A 21,241-nucleotide genomic window follows, 5' to 3' on the forward strand; every position below is an offset into this window, starting at 1 on the left:
CAGCATAGTTGGGAGATCAAGAGCAGTAGGTGAGGAGGGAAGGGGTGTGGTTAGTGGATATGCAGGGTCAGGGTAAATTTGAGAGTTGAGTTTTTGAAAACTCAAGAAAAGTAAATTTTGAAAATCTTGTGAAAAGTACATTTAATTATCTATTTTAATATTTTTTTGTCCTCTTTCCCCTTTCTAGCGTTTGTTCATTGGCTAATTATTGTCATGTTAGTTTGGAATGTGTGAAACTCAGTTTCTGAAAGGATGTCACCCTGGATGTGGTTAAGAACAGACTGCAAAAATTGTAGACAGTAAGAGAATGATGATTTGGCCAACTTGTGTCTCTTTTAGTCTTAGGTGTCATCATGAAGTGAAGAGAAACCTTGATGTTAGCTGTGCTAGATTTGTGCTTTTTAAAAAATATTTATTTATTTATTTAAATTTATAAATCATGTTTATTCTATTACAGTTGTCTCAATTTTTACCCCTTTACCCCCTTCCACCCATCCTACCCCCACCCCCCACTTCCACAGTTAATTCCCTCTCTGTTGTCCACGTCCATGGGCCATTCATACATGTTCTTTGTCTAGTCCTTTCCCCTTCTTTCTACCATTGTCTTCTTTCCCCATCCCCTCTGATCACTTTAAGTCAGCTCCATGTTTCCGTGCCTGTGGTTTATTTTGTTTGTTAGTTTATTTTGTTGAATAGAGTCCACTTATAGGTGAGATCATATGGTATCTGTCTTTTATCAACTGGCTTATTTCACTTAGCTTAATATTCTCCAGTTCCATCCATGTTGTCACAAAAGGTAGGAGTTCCATCTTTCTCTCTTTCTTTCTTTCTTAAATGCTGATTTTATTTATTTATTTATTTAAATGTCAAAGTTAATTATAAAATACTAAAAAAATGTAAAACCATTATAAAGTCTCAGCAATTAAACCAACATGACACCAGCACAGAAATAATCAAGTAGATCAATGAAATATAATGAACATTCTAAAGACAAATGTATATATCTGTCTAACAATATGATTAAGTTATTATTTCAAATCAATGGGTAAAATAAGGCTTATTCAACAAATACAGTGCATGGACCACTATTACTTGAAAAGAAACAAATATAGAGCCCTATTTCATACATTATACAAGAAATATTCAGGTGAGTTAAAGATCAATATGTAAAATCTAAGGAGTTTTAGAAGAAAATAGAACTAATATTTTTCATGACCTGAAGTAAAATATTCAAACCCAGACGCTATAAAGTAAATATTAACAATATGACTATATTAAACATTTAACTACATAGTAATATACATATAAAAAAAGTTAAAGGACAAGGAATAAAATAGAAAAGTATTTGCAACACATCTAAAACATGGTTAACAGCTTTTTTTTTTTTTTTTTTGGAAAAATCTTCTACAAACCTTTAATCAATAAATGGATAAAGACTACCAAAAAGTCATTTAAAGTTTTTTTAAAATAATAGAAATAGGCAAGAAATATACTAAAACAGGTTTAGTTTCAACAAATAGTAAAGGAACAATTAAAATAACATCATTGTCACAATCAGATCAATGAGTATTAAAAATATTGGTAATATCAAGTATTGGCAACTCTGAAAGGAACTGGGTATTCATAGAAACTTTTTCTTCATCTTAAAGCAGCCCCTGTAGCATATTTTGCAGTGCTGGTTTGGTGGAGGATTCTTTTAGCCTTATTTTGTCTGGGAAACTTCTGCTTTCACCTTCCATTTTAATTGAGAGCCTTGCTGAGTAGAGTACTCTTGGTTGCAGGCCTTTGCTTTTCAATACTTGGAATATTTTTTGCCATTCCTTTCTGGCTTGCGGCGTTTCTGTTGAGAAGTCAGATGCTAGCCACATTGGGGCTCCTTTATATGTTATTACGTCTTTCTCCCTTGCTGCCTTTAGGATTCTCTGTTTTTGCCATTTTAATGATGATGTGTCTTGGAGTAGGCCTGTTTGGGTTCCTCTTGACTGGGGCCCTCTCTGCTTCCTGGACCTTGATATTAGCTGTGCTAGATTTGTGCTTCTTTGTAAGTCCTCCTGGTTGTCCTCCCTGCTTCCTTTCCTTTTTTTTTTTAAACACAGTTCCAGCAACCATTAAATATTTTCTAGAAAATACTGACTTCATTAAAGACTAAACCAAGTTTTCATGACTTCAAATAGTAAGGAATATATTAGTTCCTTTGTACTATGTAATTCATAAAAAAGTTATGAAAAAATATTTGGAAACACTTAAGTGAAAGAACTTTCAGTTATGTTGGCCCTGCCCTTGGAATCTCATTTACTAGAATTATGCACACTAAGGAAGGAAAAACATTCAGGAGTTATCAGAGTTGAAGTGACGATTTCAAATGTCCTGCATTTCAAAAATGAATTCATTAGTCCTAGTCCATTCTGTGAAATCTGAGGTTTTTGAGTGAAATCTAAGATTTTTGTAATGAATTAATCTTTCATGAAATGGGAGAATCCATAGAACAAATACTTCTATGTGGAGCCCTTGGAATTTTAGGTTTCAAAACCAACAGAACAATGGAACAGAAATTTAGTTTGCCAATGATAAATATCTTACAAAAATTAACTAATAATTTATTACTGGAAAACAGGTATTGAGAGCTTGAAAGACATAATGAAATCTGTGTTGTTTTAAAAAATCATTTCTACAAGTATGGCATTCTCAACAAATGTGTTGCTGGGCAAAGAATTATGTGTTCTACCATCTCATTGTATGGTGGAAATGTGACCTCTTACTGTTTTTTAAAGCTAGCTTTACATTTTATTCATCCATCTTCTATAACACTAAAGACTTGCAAATTAAGGAAAACATGTAACATCATTAGAAGTCTTGATCCTGTATTTCCAGTTACTACATTAGTAAAAAATTAGTGTCCTAGTTCATTGCTAAGCTGAGACTCTAGGGTATTGGCGAAAAGAGCCTTATTTTAATATCTTATCCTTTGAATACTGAATTCTATAATGCTTTCAAAAGGAATAGGAATGGTTTTAGAATTTTATACTCGTAGATCTCTTTCTGATTGATCTAGTTTGTCTCATTTTGTACTTCTGGGAACAGAAGCTTTAATCTTTTTTAGCTTAAAGAAGATTAATATTTTAACATCTCATATTATAGAATTGGGAACAACTTTCTTGCCACATAGAAATGTACAGTTCTCCATTATTTTGCATGACTATAAATGTAACTCTGATCTAACAATGTATATATTACATCCCCTGGAGCTAAAAGTAATTTTTGAGTGTTTGAGATCAAATTCATAGGCTCCCCTCAGAAGAAATCCTTTGTGGTCTTAAAACATGATCTGTCTATTGTTAGGATATAAATTTGGGAATATAAAGCTGAGTGTGTCCTAAGCAGCCCTAAAATTATTAGTAAATTAATAACAAGGAAATATTGACATAATTAGCATTCTAATATTATCAACATTAAAATGAACATAACTGCCTAATAGTTGTTTATAATTATTTATAATTTATAAATCCTGCCTACTTTCAAAAAGGCTTTGAGACTTTTTTAGTTAAAAACACACACGTACACATACACATATAGCTGAGCAATTCAGAATTATCCCAAAAAAGTTTGATCAGACACCAACTACAGAAAGAGTAGAAATGGAATTGAGGTCAAGCTGAATACCGAAGTTTAACACTAAATATAAGTTGGAATTGCTGGCAGAGAAGGCAAAATGAGATAAACTCTTTGTCCATTTTCTTTCTGAAAGGAGGCCTGGTGATTCTTCATTAAAGTAAAAATTAATATATTCTAAGAAAACTTCATCATAGGAGTCTTCTAAAATACAGAGAAACTGAAAATGTTAACTAACAAAAAAATGCATAAGACTGTGGTCAGTTGGTATTTTCTTATTTTTCAAAATGTTAAATAAGTTACCATTAATAGAATTTCCACATCCTTCCTTCATTCTACCACCATTTTCTTGTGATGACTTCACTTTTTTTTCCTGTAAGGTGAATTACTACATTTTTTACTGGGTTTGAAGAATTTTTAGAGACACTGAGGGTAGAGGACTGGTTTGAAAATAAGGAAATTCTTATCCAATGCATTAAGTTAACTCGTGCTATGAGATTAGTGAAACATGTGCTTCCCTTACTTCTTCATATAGAGCAGGGTTGGTAAACTTTTTTTTTGGAAAGGGCCATATTTGTTTGTTGCCACTGCTCAGCTGTAGCATGGAAGTGAATGGGCATGACTGTGCTCTTATAAAACTTTATTTATAGACAGTGATTATTTTTCCTAGTAGGGCCCAATACACTTTACTTTTGGAGTAATATAACTGGTCTTTAATTTCAGATGTTTTCATCAGTCCCTCACTATCATGACAAACTTAAAAAATATGCATGTTATTTTCAAGTTTGATGCTGTCTTTCTCATTTGAGAAACACAAAGTATTAGTCAAGGCAATTTTATAGACTTTTCATGCATTTATCATGCTAAGAGTCTGGGCTTTATTGTATTCCCTCCACATAATCTGGTCTAATCTTTTTTTTTTTTTAGATTGAAGGTTCTCCATCTTTACGGCTATACTGTCACTTCTAACCTGCTCAGAATAAAAAAAAACTTACAAAAGAGTCAAAATATTTCATGACATTTCTGCTCTTACCTGCTAACATTTTTAGGAAAATAGGTTTTTAGCAACAAGGACTTTGAAAAATCTACTTAGTTAAATATGCCCAGAAATTTTCCAAAGTAAAGTGTGATATAATTTTTTTTTGAGCATGGAGGAAGTATAGAGCCTAAAAATAAAGTGCTTAACAATTGGGAAACAGTAAGGCTGAATGGCAAGGCCCATGTGCAATAGGTAAGGAGGTGATACTTAGGATAAGCCCTAATCCCTTTTGGGGAGGTTAGAGAAATGATATCTAAGTTAAAGTCTGAAGCAGAGGATGAGGATAGCTGGTCAATATGGTGGACTGAGCTGAAGTGAGAAATAATCTATCCCACTTCAAACATATAGCGATATAGGAAAATAAAACAACAAAAAGGGTGTAATATGAAGCCATACTCAAAGCAAGGAAGGTTTGGTAGGTTAAAGATGGCCTCAAATTCTTTATCATGCTTCCTGTTGAGAGGTGGTGACAATAGACTCCCCCTGAGTCTAGGTTGGCTTTGGTGACTAGCTTGACCAGTTAAAGGTGACTGACCTGACATCCTCAGAGTTTTGAGGCTAGATATTGAAGCTTTGGCCCAAGACTCTCTGAACATTCATTCTTGAGTCCTGAGGTGCTATGTAAGAAATCCAACTACCTTGAGGGAGAGAACCAGTGAAGAAGGTCAGCAGGAGACTCTCACTCCAGACTGCTGGGACAGTCTTATGCAGCATAATGTAATCTCAAGAGTGAACATCCCAGCACATTCACAGGTCCTGCTCACTTAGGAAAGGGGAGGAGCGTTATACAGACTGAGTGCACCAAGGGGTGGGAATTTGAAGCCCATTGTGAGGTCATTCAGCTTACTGGAGTTGGCTGTTTTTATTGTCCAGAAGTTAAACTGGGATCAATGTATTTTCACCGGACTCGATTGCTCTCTGTCTCTACGTCCTGCATATATAATAAGATGCAAACTTTTGTCTTAACTGAGAGAAGCAAGACGTATAAGACATACATATATTTAATGTGGGAAAATGATATATGAGCTTTGTTTGGTCATCACATGATGGGATCAGAAGTTTGAAAGGCAACTCTTCTCACTCAGTTCTGGTACTGAACACCTACTCTGCTCTGGTTTGCAAGTTGGTGTTTGATTCTGTTTGGAGCAACATAGATATGTAAGCTTTTACAGTGAAAGATTTACCAAAGTCTGACAGCTGCCAACACAAACACAACAATGCTATATATTTACTACAAAAAAGATACACAATCAAAGAGAAAGTTCAATCAGGTCTATACTCTGCAGTATTAAAAAAAAACCCCACACAACAGATCCAGCCCTGGCTGGTGTGGCTCAGTGGACTGAGGGCCAGCCTGCAAACCAAAGCCTTGCCAGTTCCATTCCCAGTCAGGGCACCTGCCTGGGTTGCAGGCCAGGTCCCCAGGTGGGAGTGCACAAGAGGCAACCACACATTGATGTTTCTCTCCCTCCCTTTCTGCCTCTCTCCCCCTCTCTAAAAATAAATAAATAAGGTCTTTTAAAAAATCTTTAAAAAAATCCAAAAATATGATAAAATGTTCACATTTGCTAATTCTAGATAGGGAGATACGGGTGTCATATTATTCTTTCCTCTTTTATCATAGTTACATAAAAAGTAACTCACTATGATATAAATTTGCTGACACACCCTTCTCTACAAAATCTTCAAATTTTTCCCTATAGCTTCCTTAGGAATACTAAGCTGTGAATAGATATAATGAGAAAATTAAGACTCAAGCTGTTGCAGGAGTGCATATGTTTGAGAGAGTTCCTGAACCTACTAACTGGTCCCTCAGTGGCAATGCCATACTTGGATATCTAATTTCATCTAAACAGGCTTATCGGATCTTTCTGGGACAGAGTAACTAAAATCTTGCTTCAGGCTCTGAGGATGGCTGTTGTACCTGAAGGAAATCCTATATGGCAGATTACAACAGACTTCCATTAAAAGCCTTTCCCATTGACTGGGTGAGGAGGAGGTAAAGGGGTGATGCTCATTTCCCATTATAGGAAACTGGGCCAATTTATGATGTAGCAAGGGATAGTTCCTCATGACTCATCACTCTAGTCATTGTCTAACACGTGTTTCCCAAAGTATGTTCTCAAGAGTACTTACTCTATGAAAAGCCTACATAAATAGAAACAAAACCAAAACCAAACCCAAAACTTCCATGTCATATACGTTTAGGAAGTATTAGATTAAAACAGTCTTCTTTATTTCATTGAAGAAGTAATACAGTAGGATTATTTTCCAAATGTATTTGTGTTTTAGAAATGTATTTGATGGCAAAACTGTCTTTTCAATATCCTTTCACTATTTTGAGAAACACTCTGATATGATTATCTCTGATTTTTAAAATCCTGGAGCAGCCACAGAGAAGCTGATCTTTCTAAAGTCATGCTGATAACTGTGAGCAAGCTCTCCTTACTTACCGATTGATTGGCTCTCAAAGGCTGCTCTGTTATCTCTGATTCCTTGCTAGCTGTTTCTGGATGCTAAAATAGAAAAGAAATGCCTGCTATTTCTTTCGTCCTCTCTCTCCTCTATTTCTTGAAAAAAATTAGACAGATTTTGTAACCTTAGCCTTCCCCAGAGTATATTGCTGGGGATATTCAAAAGCATTCCTCAGTAACTCGTGAGTGGCTTTGTAGAGGCATCTCACATTTTAGATAAACAGGGAGTTCCTTACTTTTTCTAAAAATCAACTCCTATTTTCTCACTGATTTACATGAAAACTTCAGGTGGACAGTCTATACGTATTGGTTCCTAACATGTCTTAAGCCCCCTCTGAACTTTCCTCCAATCTTTTCTGTCAATTACTTAATGATATATAAATAAACACTTAAAAATACAAAAGACAAATGAATATTTGTAGGACTTCTTTGGGAATCTTTTTATAGCCTGAAAAGTCCTTTCAAAATGTGAGCAATTGCTCAATAAAATAGACTAGAAAGCCCAGAAATAAATTCAAACACATACAGGAATTTAGTACATGCTAAAGGTGATATTAAAATCCATGAGGAAGAGTTTTGAATAACTGGTGTTGAGACTACTAGGTAGAAATCCAGAAAAAAAGTAAAGTTGAATCTACAATTCACATTTGATCCAAAATAAATTCTAGATGGATCAGAATTTTAACATGAAAAATAAAACCATGTAAAAGACTTTAAAAAAAAAAGTGTTCCTTTGGCCTATTACTTGAGCTGACATACATGCTAAGCAATGTTCTTGTAAGTGACAAGTCACAATGAAATTGTGGAAACTTTGATACATTGTGAAACATTCTGTCATGACAGTAAGGAGCTATGAAGTTAGTTAGGTTATTGTCATACCTGGGGGATAGTACTAGCCCTGATGGTGACTAAAGGGACAGATGTTTGATATATAAGGTGGGACCAGATGGTAGAGGACTTTGAACCCAGATGAAGGGTTTACCCTTGGTTCTCTTTTATTGGCAGACTGCTAGGAGTTTATGAGTTAGTGTGCACTATTAACCTCCACACTATTTACATTTTTGGACAGATACTTCTTTGTTATGAGAGGCCAGCTCTGTGCATCATAGGATATTTAGCAGCATCCCTGGCATCTGCCTACTAAGTCCTGGTAGCTTCTCCCCCTTTTCAACTTGTGATATCCAAGTGGTTTCCAGATGTTGCCAAATGTCTCTTGGGGACAAAATTGTCACCCAGTAAGAGCCATTGAGCTCTAGAATGACAGGATAATTGGTATTTAAGAAGGACCGTCCAGCTGTGGTTATGCACAATGAATAGAAGATGGGCAAGGTAAGAACCTGACATGGTGTATTAGAGGCTGCCCCATACCCTAGGGTATGTAGAGTAAATATTTGTAGAGTAAAGGTCTCCAATAAATTACATCTCCCAGTGTCCATGACCTTGTATTGTTAGTCCCCTTTCACACTGATATAGGGCCTGGTATGTGACTTCCTTTGATCAATAGAGTATCAGCAAACATGACACAGGCTGAGGCTTAAAAAGCATGTGTACTTGGCCTTACTCATTAGAACATTGCTGCCACATGACAAAATCCATATCAGTCCCGTGAAGACCTAGCCTAGTGGAGACTGTGTCTGTTAGTGTTGCTGTAAACATCATTGCTGCAATCATTTTTGCTACAAACTTTTCACCACAGAAATAATTTTCTGTGAGGCAATGTCACCGTAAAAGATAAAGTAATTGGTTGCCAGTTTGGTTTCATTTCTCTATTGACAAAATTCTCAAAGGACTCCCAGTTATGTATTATATAAATCTTAGTCAGGTTGCATAATGTACTAGAAAATAACATTGTTTTTGCAAATCCTTTGGTGAGCACAGCCATCCTTCCCACCCATCACAATTGAAAGTTTACCAAGGTATGGCAAATATAAAAGACATGGCTGCTAAATCATAATGGTCTTTGAGAACATTATTGTTTTTTAGTTGTAAATTGATCCCTCTCTTAATGAAAGAAGAAATTTCAGGGAAAAAGAGAAAATTGCCCAACAAGGAGACAAATCAATAAGCCAAAGAAAAGTATAATACTATGTATGAATGAAAAACTTCGAAGACCATGTATTTAGATTTTTGCAAGAAAGTCTTTTGCATTTTGTTAATTTTTCTTGTTTCATTATGTCTTTTTCCATGTCCCACTTTTATTTTCTGTTCTTTTATCTTCTATGGCCATATTGCCTACAGTCAATTAATCATGTGGTGAAAGGATGTTTACAATACTACCTAGAATCCCTGAAGACTCCTGGGCCAGCTAACAGTGAGCATGAACTTCCAGATACATGAGTGATGCCCTCTAAGACCATACCACCACAATTAAGCCGCTATGTCTACATGATGATAGGCAAAGCCAGAGGAACGACCACCTACCTGAACCCTGCCCAAGTTGATGACAGTGCATTTGGAACAAATGTAATGGTTTCTTTAAGTCACCAAGTGTTTGTTGTACTGTTATACAGTGAGAGATAACTGTTACATTAGGTCTGGAGTAGATTAACCTCAGCAGAAATGGAATGAGATGGTATGTACAAAAGACATTTGGAATAATCCACATTTCTTAATGACTCTTCAAAGAAGGGGATCAGGGAAAGGGCAAAGTGGGTCAAAGAATTTAAGAATTTAGAAATTGGTGTGAAGGTCAGAGTGAGTTCAGGAATGAAGTTGCATGAGCAGTCTTCAAGGAAGCACTTCTGCCACAGCTGTTAAAAATATTATGTCCTCTATTAAAAAAACACAGATATTTATTAATTGCCAACAGTATAAAGATAACATTTCAAAGATTCTGTTTAATAAGTATAGTTGTAAAGCTTTAAAGGCATTACAAGCTGCTCACTTTTTACTTTACATGGAAAAATCAACCTTTAGTATAAACAAGAAAACACATAAACTCAAAATCAATAACAATTTATATTGCACTAATGATAAAATTCATTTCCATGATATTACCGACTTGCTATACAAGAACACATTCACTGGGGAGATCCAAGATGGCAGAGGAGTGAGTGGAAGTTACACTAACCTTCTTCCAGGACCAATCTGGAATTACAACTAAATTGTGGAGAAATCATCCAGCACAAACAACTGAACAATAGCAAGAAAGCCTTATAAACCAGGGACAGATAGAAGAAACAGCTTGAGCACAACCTGACTGGTAGGGAGTGCGGTGGAGATGTGAGAGAGCTACCTGGGCACCCACGAATATTAGCTGAAGTTCCCACAGGATATTTAAGTGGCCAGTTGGATCCCCCTGAGAAGTGTGGGGTCTAAACCCTAAGCTGGGATCCCCAGCCTAAAGCACCAGAGCCCAAAAAGTACAGATAACAGCCAGATGCGAAAAGCAGCAGGGTTGCTCTCTGCTAGAGAAGAGCGGCTGGAGATGCAAAGAGCTGTTTATAGGGCCAATGCTTAAATTTTCATTTGCAGCCACTTACCTAGGCTCTGGCAAAGTTGGGGGCAGCGTGAACTAGAGATGTCTGAGGAGAGACTGGGTATAGTGACTTTGGGGAGAGAACTGAGAGTAGGCACCAGGATCCTGGTGCTGAGTCATCCCTCACACAGTCCTTGAGCTCATGCAGACCACTCCCCTCAGGCGTCAGCAACCTGAGAAGCAATAGCCCTGCCTGAAGGAATTAATCTGCCCCACCCTGTGGTGCTTAAACCTGACTGTGGAGTGCAGAGTGACTAGATTAACAACTGTAGGAGCCAGCCACAGATAGTAGACCCTTTGTAGTCTCCACCAAGCTGCCTAAGGCCAGACAGGGTCACCATCTGACATCACCAGAGGCAGATCCAGAAAGAAAAAAAACAGTGGTAAATGCTAGATGCTACTAAGACAAAATCGATCATGGTCTTCTCCATGATTTGCAGTATTTTCTTTCCTACATAGCTTTTTAAAATTCATTTCTTGTCCTTCAAGGTTATGCATATTAAGTCACTAGGTTTTATATTATAGTTTATTTCAATTCACATATTTTGTTCTTCCCTTCTCTTACCACATTTTACCTTCTTCTTTCCTCTTATTATTTTTGTTTTAAATTTTGGTTTCTCTCTTGCTACAACTTGTTTCCATTTCACACTATTACTATTTCTACCTGTTCAGCCTCTCAAAACCAATTTTCTTGTCAATGGTCATCTCACATTCTTTTTCTCACCCTTAAAATACCCATATTCTCTCTCCACCTTTAGCAATCTTTGCTTGTTGGTTGTGGATAGGGTAGTTGTTGTTGCATTTTTTAAAATTTTACCTCTGGATCTTCGTTAATTTTGTGTTGGTTTTTCTTTTTTTTTTTTGAGGAGACCAGAGAAAGACTGTGGGTAAAATCATGCAGAAAAGTCATGAAAGCTTAGACTAGCTGGGTTGTTTGTGAAAACAAGAATATAAAGGAGACACCAATAACTATCTGAACATCTTTTACTACAAAAAAAATGAGGAAGAAGAAAAGTTTTTATTCAGAACACATGGGGCTACATCAAAGTAAAACAATATCTTTATTGGCTTCGGTAAGAGGGTAATTCTGGTCTCATATGATGAGTTAGGACAATTTTTTGCAGATTGGATCTTCACTAATTTTGTATTTCAAATCTCAATTGATCATTCCCCTCTCCTACTCTTTTTTTCATCTCAAATTTTAATTTTGCCCTGTCTTAGCCTGTTTTTTCTTTTTTTTTCATTTTGCCCTTTTTTTCTATTTTTGTTTCAAGTTTTCATTTTTTCCTGTCTTAGCCTGGTTTTTGTTCCTTACTCTTAGTATTCCCTCTCCCTTTATCATTTCAAAATCATATCCCTTTCCTCTAGACATCTCTTAAGCTTTTCTTTATTTTTTCCCTCTTATTCACATCTCATCTATATTAATTTTGGCTCATTTGTTGAAGATAGTGCTGTGGTGGATCTTTTTCTCCAATTTCACTCCTATTATCTTATTATTTACTTTTTTCCCTTTTATTTCTCCTTCACATTATTTTATTTTCTTTAAATTTCTGTTTAAACCTAATACTATATATATATATATATACTTCCCTTTTCTTACTTCATTCTGCCTTCTTCATTACCTTTTTATTTATGATGTAAATTTGACATTCTCTCTTTGCATTGCTCTAATTCCCTACTCTAATTAGTGTTCCCCCCCCTTCCCCTTAAAATCACTTTTCTTTCAGTAGGTCATCTCATATTCACTCTCCTTTCTCAAAATAGTCTTATTCTCTTTACATCCTCATTAATATTGGTTTATTTGCTGTTGATATTGGGATTGTGGGTGGCAGTTATTTTTCCTTGTGTGAGTTTGTTTCCTGGGCTTTGTGGTTTTATTCTGGCAGCACCTGCACAGCTACATACAAGACATGGTAGTCAGAGTGGCCTTCAGTCAATCAGCTGGAGGGAAAGACCTACAAAAGACTGACCCAACAACAATCAAAACCCAATTACATCCAGAGAGACAACATAAACAGTATAAAGGGGATCTTAAGAGCATCAAGGTAAAGGAGATCAAGGAAACTGTACCACTGAATCATGCAGGTCTCCTACCAAAGAAGTTCACACTGCAAAGACAGGGAGTCAAAGCAGATTAATTTAAGAAGCAGAAGCAAACAATAAGAGTCTCCTCTAAAATGGGGAGACAAAGAAACAACCCCCAATCGAAAGGAAAGGAGGAATCCCCAGAAAGGGTGCTAAATGAAATAGAGGCAAGTAAACAATCAGACATTGAGTTCAAAACAATGGTTATAAGCAAGCTCAATGAGTTCAGTGGGAATTACCAAAAACTATAGGGAAGCTACAAGGAATTTACTGTGAACTACATCAGCATGAAAAAGGACAAGGAAACTATCAGTAAGAGCTAGGAGGAAATTAAGAATACAATTTCTGAATTGAAGAACACAATAGAGGGAATCAAAATCAGGCTAGATGAAGCAGAGGACTGAATCAGCAAGCTGGAGGACAAAGTAGAAAAAAATTCCCAGAAAGAGTAAGAGAAGGAAAAAAGACTCAAAAAGAATAAAGAGGGGTTAAGGGAACTGAGGACTACCTGAAATGTAGTAATATCCATATAATAGGGATATCAGAGGGAGAAGAAGAGGAGCAAGGGATAGAGAATATGTTTGAAAAAGTAATGATGGAAAACTTCCCTAATTGGAGGAGAGAAAAAGTTACACAAGTCCAGGAAGCACAGAGGGCCCCAGTCTAGAGGAACCCAAAGAGGCCCACGCTAAGACACGTCATAATTAAAATGGCAAATATCAAAGACAAACAGAGAATCCTAAAGGCAGCAAGGGAGAAAGAGGTAGTAATATACAAGGAAGCCCCAGTACGGCTAGCAGCTGGCTTCTCAACAGAAACACTACAAGCTAGAAGGGAATGGAAGAATAGTCCAAGTCATGAAAAGCAGAGGCCTGCAACCAAGACTGCTCTACCCAGCAAGGCTCTCAATTAAAATGGAAGGTGAAATAAGGAGTTTCCCAGGCAAAAGAAGGCTAAAAGAATACACCTCCACCAAACCGGCATTGAAAAATATGCTAAAAGGGACTGCTTTAAGACAATAAAGAAAAAGAGTGAGAGAGAGGAACACAGGTACAAAGGGGAAAAATGAATAAGTATCTATCAATAATAACCTTAAATGTAAATGGATTAAATACTCCAATCAAAAGACATAGGATAGCTCAATGGATAAGAAAACATGAACCACACATATGCTGCCTAAAAGAGACCCACCTCAGAACAAAATACCTACACAGACTGAGAGTGAAAGTTGGAAAAAAATATTCCAAGCAAATGGATGGGATAAAAAAAGCCAGGGTAGCAATACTTAGGTCAGAAAAAACAGACTTCAAAACAAAGGCCATAAGAAGATACACATAATGACACTTCATAATACTCAAAGGAAGAATCCATCAAGAAGACATAAACATTGTAAACCTATATGCACCCAACATAGGAGCACCCAAATATATAAGGAAAATGTTGGAGAACTTCAAGAAAGTTTTGGCAGCAACACACTGATAGTAGGGGATTTTAACATCCTATTGTCAACAATGGATAGATCTTCCAAACAAAACATCAACAAGGATATTGTGGCACTGAACAATGCACTAGATGAAATGGACCTAACTGATATATATAGAGCCTTGCATCCCAAAGAAGCAAAACACATGTTCTTTTCAAATGCACATGGAACATTTTCAAAGGCAGGCCACATGATAGGACACAAAACAAGCCTTAACAAATCCAAGAAAATTGAAATCATATCAAGCATTTTCTTGGTCTACAGGGCTTGAAACTAGAAACCAACCTGAAGGAAAAAACTCAAAAACATTCAAACTCATGGAGACTAAAAAGCATGCTATTAAACAATGAATGGGTTAATAATGAGGTCAATGAAGAAATCAAAAAGTTTCTGGAAACAAATGAAAATGAATACACAACAGCACAAAACCTATGGGACACACTGAAGGCAGTCCTGAGCGGGAAGTTCATAGCGACACAGGCCTACCTAAAAATGATAGAAACATTTCAAATAAACAACCTATTCTTACATCTACAAGAACAGGAGGAACAAAAACAAACAGAGCCCAGAGCAAGAAGAAAGAAGGAAATAATCAAGGTCAGAGCAGAACTGAATAACATGGAGACTAAAGAACAATTCAAAGGATCAATAAATCCAGGAGCTGGTTCTTTGAAAAGATAAACAAAATCGACAAGCCTTTAATCCCACTCATCAAGAAAAAAAGAGGGAGAGCCCAAATGAATAAAATCAGAAATGAAAGAGAAGAAATTACAACTGATACCACAGAGATACAAAGGATTGTAAGAAATTACTATGAACAACTACATGCCAAGAAATTTGAAAACCTGGGTGAAATGGACACATTTCTAGAAACATATTCTTCCAAAACTGAATCAAGAAGAAGCAGAAAGGCTGAACAGGCTGATAACAGCTAGTGAAATTGAAGCAGTAATCAAAAAACTCCCAGCATATGAAAGCTGTGGACTGGGCGGTTTCACAGGAGGATTTAACAAAACATTGAAGGAAGAGCTAACACCTATCCTTCTCAAACTGTTCCAAAAAATCCAAGAAAAGGGAAGCCCTCCAAACTCTTTTTTGAGGCCAGCACCATCCTAACCCCAAAACCAGATAAAGACACAACAAAGAAAGAAAACTACAAGCCAGTATCTCTGATGAATATAGATGCTAAAATTCTCAAAAAAAAATATTGGCAAACGACATCCAGCGATATACTAAAAATATCATACACCATGATCAAGTGGGATTCATCCCAGGGATGCAAGGATGGTAATGATTTTTGCAAATCAATAAATGCAATACATCACATAAACAAAAGGAAAGACAAAAATGATACGATCTTATCAATAGATCCAGAAAAAGCATTTGATAAGGTAAAAAACCCATTTACGATAAAAACGCTAGGCAAAGTGGGAGTAGAGGGAGCTTACCTTAACATAAAAGTAGGTGTATGAGAAACCTAAAGCCAACATCATACTCAATGGACGAAAACTAAAAGCTTTCCCACTAAGATAAGGTACAAGAGAAGGGTGTCCGCTTTCACCATTTCTATTCAACATAGCATTGGAAGCGCTAGCCATAGTGATCAGACAAGAAAAAGAAAGAAAAGGCATCCGAACTGGAAAGGAGGGAGTAAAATGTCAGTGTCTGCAGATGACATGATAGTGTACATAGAAAACCTTATAGACTCCACCAAAAAACTACTCGATCTAATAAGTGAATTTGGCAAAATAGCAGGATACAAAGTCATTATTCAGAAACTGAACGTATTTTTGTACACCAACAATGAAATATCAGATACAGAAACCAGGAAAAAAGAATCCCATTTGCTATAGTAACAAGAAAAATGGGAATAAACTTAATCAAGGAGGTAAAAGACCTGTACTCAGAAAACTACACATCACTGCAGAAAGAAATTAAGGAAAACACAACTAAATGGAAGCACATACCATGTTCATGGATTAGAAGAATTAATATCATCAAAATATCCATAACACCCAAAGCAATTTATAGATTCAACACAATCTCTTAAAATACCAATGGCATATTTCACATAGAACATTTCAAAAATTTATATGGAAGCATAAATGACCCTGAATAGCATCAGCAATTTTGAGAAAGAGCAAAGTAGGAAGGATCACAATACCTGATATCAAACTATATTACAAGATGACTGTCATCAAAACAGTCTGGTACTGGCATAAGAACAGATGCATAGATCAATGGGACAGAATAGAGGGCCTGGAAATAAACCCATGACTCTATGGTCAATTAATATTTGCCAAAGGGGGCAGGAGCATAAAATGGAGTAAAAATAGCCTCTTCAACAAATTATGTTGGAATATCTGGATAACTACACATAAAAATATGAAACTTGACCACCGACTTATACCATACACAAAAATAAACTCAAGATGCATAAAAGACTTAAATATAAGTCATGACACCATAAAAGTCCAAAAGGAGAATATGGGAAGGACAATTTCAGGTATTCCAGGCAGCCATACTTTCAGCAATATGTGCCCTAGAACAAAGGACATAAAGGAAAGAATAAACAAATGGTACTACATCAAATTAAAAAGCTTCTGCACGGCTAGAGAAAACATTAGCAAAATGAAAAGGGAGCCAACTTTATGGGAAAATGTATTTGCCAATGTTACCTTGGATAAGGGCTTGATCTCCAAAAATATAAAAGAACTCACATGATTCCACACCAGGAAGACAAAAAATCCAACTAAAACATGGGCAGAGGACCTGAACAGACACTTCTCCAAGGAGGACATACAGGGCCTCTAAACACATGAAAGGATGCTCGGCATCACTAATCATCAGCCAGATGCAAATTAAAACCACTTCACACTGGTCAGAATGGCCATCATAAACAAATCAACAAACAAGTGCTGACAAGGTTGTGGAGAAAAGGGAACCCTAGTACACTGTTGGGGGAAATGCAGACTGATGCAGCCACTGTGGAGAACAGTATGGAATTTTCTCAAAAAACTAAAAATGGGATTGCTTTTTATTCCAGAAATTCCCTAAGACTCCTGAATCACCAATTCGAAAGAACTTATGTACCCTAATGTTCATAGCAGTGTTGTTTACAATAGCCAAATACTGGAAACAGCCTAAATGCCCATCAGTAAATGAGTGGATGAAAAAACTGAGTTAAATTTACAGATGGACATTACCAGTGGTATTTACAGCTTGATAGATGCTCTGAGTGTTGATGGTGTTTATTGTACTATCGTGTCAGTCAAATCCCCTACTTTATCATATTTTTAAAAAAATCAAAGTAATAAGCAATAAAAAGAATGAAGAACGAGGTAAAATGGAAATACAGAGTCATAAATAAAAGAAATGGCAGTAAAGAAAGGCTAAAAAGTGGAGGGAACAGGTAATCTAAGTAAAGTAAAAATAACATGCATTTTCACAGGCTGTAAGAATCATGGTAAGAAACATTTGCTACACAACTCATATGACAGTATGAAGGTCTTTTGTAACTGGAAGGGCAAGATTTTTAAAAAGGAACAAAATGAATGAATTTTAAAGACTTTATACCCATAGAACAGTACTAAAGAAATAATAGTATTGTTGAAATGTGTTTAAGAACAAAGGGGAACATACATTTGGATATGTCACTTTCTTAAGGATTTTTTTAAACTACCCCAGTCTCGAAAATATTGCTGACTACCAATAATCTAGGTTATTAATTTTCTCTCAAATTGAAGAGACAAAAACTGAGAAAAATTATTTGGATGTGGGTATCTGGAAAATCTATGTGATTTCTATCGTGTATTATCTATTAGTTGGACCTTAATGTTGGACGGCCATGCCTTAAGGAAAGCCAGTAAAACCAAAGAATGGGGTCAATCTTACCCCTTGGTTTGTAAGAAAACTTGTATATACAGAAGTTTATCAATTGTCCGGAATTAGAATAAAATACACATAACGTCAATCAATTTGGAACACTATCTCTAACTCTTTTCTGCCAAGAGAGTTAGCGTCCTACGCTCATGAAAGCAACATTATCTGTGGGGAGCTAAGTTCTTGGTTTTAGTAGATTAAGAGCTTATGCCGAAGGGCCTGGCAACGCTACAACCGCACCCCCAATTCCGGCTGGGTCCCCAACTTCAAGAGCCCCAAATCAGAGCCCAACACGGAAAGCACAGCCGGGCTCCCGGAGGCAAGGGTGCCAGAGCCGCGCGCTCCTCCTCTCTGGCTGGGCGGGGCCGGGCCCTGCCAGGAAAGTAGCCAGTGCCGACAAACCGTGGACTCTCCTGGCGGACGCTCCTGAGCTGTGCGCCAAGTCAGCCGCTCACAGGGCGCGTAGGCAGCCAACAGGGCTCCGCGCGCAGGGCCATCGTTGGAGCGTGCCGCCCCCGACCCGCGCAGTCCCTTCGCGCTACCCGAACGTTCCCGCAAGAGGCCGAACCACCCGGACGAGTCCAACTCTCCACGACTCTCGCCAGCAGCAGGTGGCCCCGGACTTCCCGCTGTCGCCGCAGTCGGGGCGCGCAGTGCGCCCCGTCGTGTTCTGGAGCTCTCTCGACCGCCCCCGTCGGGCGGGATGGAAGCGGATGAGGACCGGGAGGAGCTGGCCCGGCTGCGCTCAGTCTTTGCCGCCTGCGATGCGAACCGCTCTGGGCGCCTGGAGCGTGAGGAGTTCAGCGCGTTGTGCGCGGAGCTGCGCGTGCGGCCGGCCGACGCGGAGGCTGTGTTCCAGCGGCTGGACTCCAACCGGGACGGCGCCATCACCTTTCAGGAGTTCGCGCGCGGCTTCCGCGGGGCCCGCCGCGGGGGGCGGCGCCGGGGCTGCGGGCTGCGGGAGCCCGCGTTCTCCGAGTCCCGGGCTGGGTCCGACCCCGGGGACAGCGAGGAGGACGAAGGCGACGAGGAGGTGGCAGCGGCAGCTCTGGCAGCTCCCTGGGGAGCGGTGGGCCCCAGCCAGGCTTGGCAGGACTTCCAGACGAGACTCGGGGACGAGGCCAAGTTCATCCCCAGGTGCGTGTCGGGGGTTGGAGGGCTGGAGGTGAAAATGGTGTTTCCTCTGCAGACCCATTGGAAGCTACTCTTCTATGTGACTTGCTTTTCTCCATTCACCGACTCTCTAACTTTTCCAAGACCGAGGTCCCCTAAGAGTTGAAGAAACAGAATGCATTCAGAATCAGGGTTTAGGGGACTAGGTTTCATTTGGCTATTTCTGAGCCCTGCAAAAGGCGCTTTGTTAATTACACGGGACAGAGTGAAATCTTCAACATCTAGAGATTCTTCCAGGACACGGGTTTAGGAGTGCCGGCTCCTCAACGACCTGGTTCTGTCACTTACTTGGAGGACTTCCGGGAGGTGAGCGGTGGTGACCCGGGTCCTTTGCCAGTTTGCTGTTCTCTGTAGCAGTTTTTGCATATGTTGTTTTCCTACTACTAAGTAGAAGAGACATTGTTGGCTATTTATATTGATGGACACATATTCCTTGGTGCTTGCTATATGCTAGGCATTTTACAGAGTTCATTTTAATTTTCAGAGTAACTTTGGGAGGTAGACTTTCTTTTCTCTGATTGATGAAGAAACTTAGACCCAAAAATATTAAGGGACTTGCCATTTAATAAAAGAGGAAGGATTTGATCCTAGGTGTTGTGAATCGAAAAACTCTTTTCATATATAACAGAATAACATGATAAAATCATACAATTAATTCTCTACTCTAATGACTCTAAGAGAAATAACGTAATATAAAGTTACTAAATTAATTCTTAGCGGGAAAAGGGATGCCTGCTGGGGCAGGGTAAGGAGGGGAAGCTGCTCAGGTTTTTTTTTTTTGTTTTTTTTTTTTAAGATTAATTTGCATCCGTCTATTCCTGGTGTGTTGGTACGTCTCAGGCAGCTGCTGTCTCTTCTTCCTCAGGCACTGCAAATATGTGAATGCTGTAATGTTTTTTGCTTTCTGTTTAGATTTTAGTTGAAATTTTTATGGGGCTCTGGGTGTTATTATTAAGACATTTTGAAAGACTATCCTTTTGGTTGGCAGTTCACATACCTGAGAAATAAGACTCAGAAAAGGAAAGAGCCCTGGGAGGTAGCAGTGGCCTGGCTCACCCAATCACAGACTAGACCTGAAGGGCAAGGAGTCTTCACTTCCGCCTCCTCCCAGGCTCTCTCCAGTTTGGAAAGTACAGGGAACGCTGGCATGGAGAGTGACTCACTGCAGTATAAGAGGGATTGTATAGAGAAAGTGGGTGTGATACCCATCTTTTCTAGTATTTACAAATGAGTTAAAATGCAATGTCTCCACCAGGGGAGAGGAACAATTTAGATATGGCTATAAACTGTGCTCTTTGAATCATCTTTCATTTGTAACTTGGCTTGGGTCCCTCTAATTAAAAAGATACCCATTTTAGGAATAACGAAAGGAAAGTTCACATCATATTATTTTGATATATATGCGCACACACATATGGACCTACTTTTCAGAGTTGTCAGGTCTCAGCAGCAGATACTTAACACTTAACCCTTAAATGATTAAAATGACCTTCCTAGGATCAGTGTACAAGTCATAACTTCTTATTATTGGTGATATTATTATTATTATTATTATAATACTTTTTCAAACTCTCCAGAGGTTATTAAATTTAATGGCTACTGGTGTCACCTGGTAGACTTGTGTCTTAAGCCTCAAGCCCTTCTGATGGGAAATTAACAAGTACAGTGTTTGCCTTCCTGTACTTGTTTAAGTGGAAAAGAACTAAACGGAGCCGCGCTTCAACTGATTGTTACCATGGTGGCCATAACTGTTTTTGTAAATGGATTGCTTTTGTGCCACTTCCTTATACAGCTGTGTCCTTCCCTTCCTCCCATCCAAATGTGATAGAAATCTTTTGTTATTGATAATGCTATTGCCATTATATCAGCCAAATTAATTCTGCAAACATTATTGAGTGTTTATTTTGTGCCAGACAGTATATTAGGTCCTGTGCTAGGTCCCTGGAGACAAAGGGAAGGATGAGATGTAGTTCATGCCCTCAAGAAGTTCATACTGTGGGTGCAACACTTTTCAAAAA

At 38.1% G+C, this 21,241-nt stretch overlaps 1 protein-coding gene across 1 annotated transcript in view; it reads left to right on the forward strand.

The window, feature by feature from the left end:
- The first annotated feature begins 18,677 nt into the window (after nucleotides 1-18,677).
- The window catches only part of RASEF (RAS and EF-hand domain containing), a 66,521-nt gene continuing 63,957 nt past the window's right edge, over nucleotides 18,678-21,241 (forward strand). Inside the window, exon 1 of the mRNA XM_054582988.1 lies at nucleotides 18,678-19,187. Coding sequence (XP_054438963.1) covers nucleotides 18,754-19,187 — 434 coding nt within the window. The 5' untranslated portion in view covers nucleotides 18,678-18,753. The remainder of the gene's footprint in view (nucleotides 19,188-21,241) is intronic.

Source organism: Pteronotus mesoamericanus, unplaced genomic scaffold, assembly GCF_021234165.1.
Source record: "Pteronotus mesoamericanus isolate MK-2021 breed Mesoamerican mustached bat unplaced genomic scaffold, CSHL_Meso_final contig_73, whole genome shotgun sequence".
Taxonomy (NCBI): domain Eukaryota; kingdom Metazoa; phylum Chordata; class Mammalia; order Chiroptera; family Mormoopidae; genus Pteronotus; species Pteronotus mesoamericanus.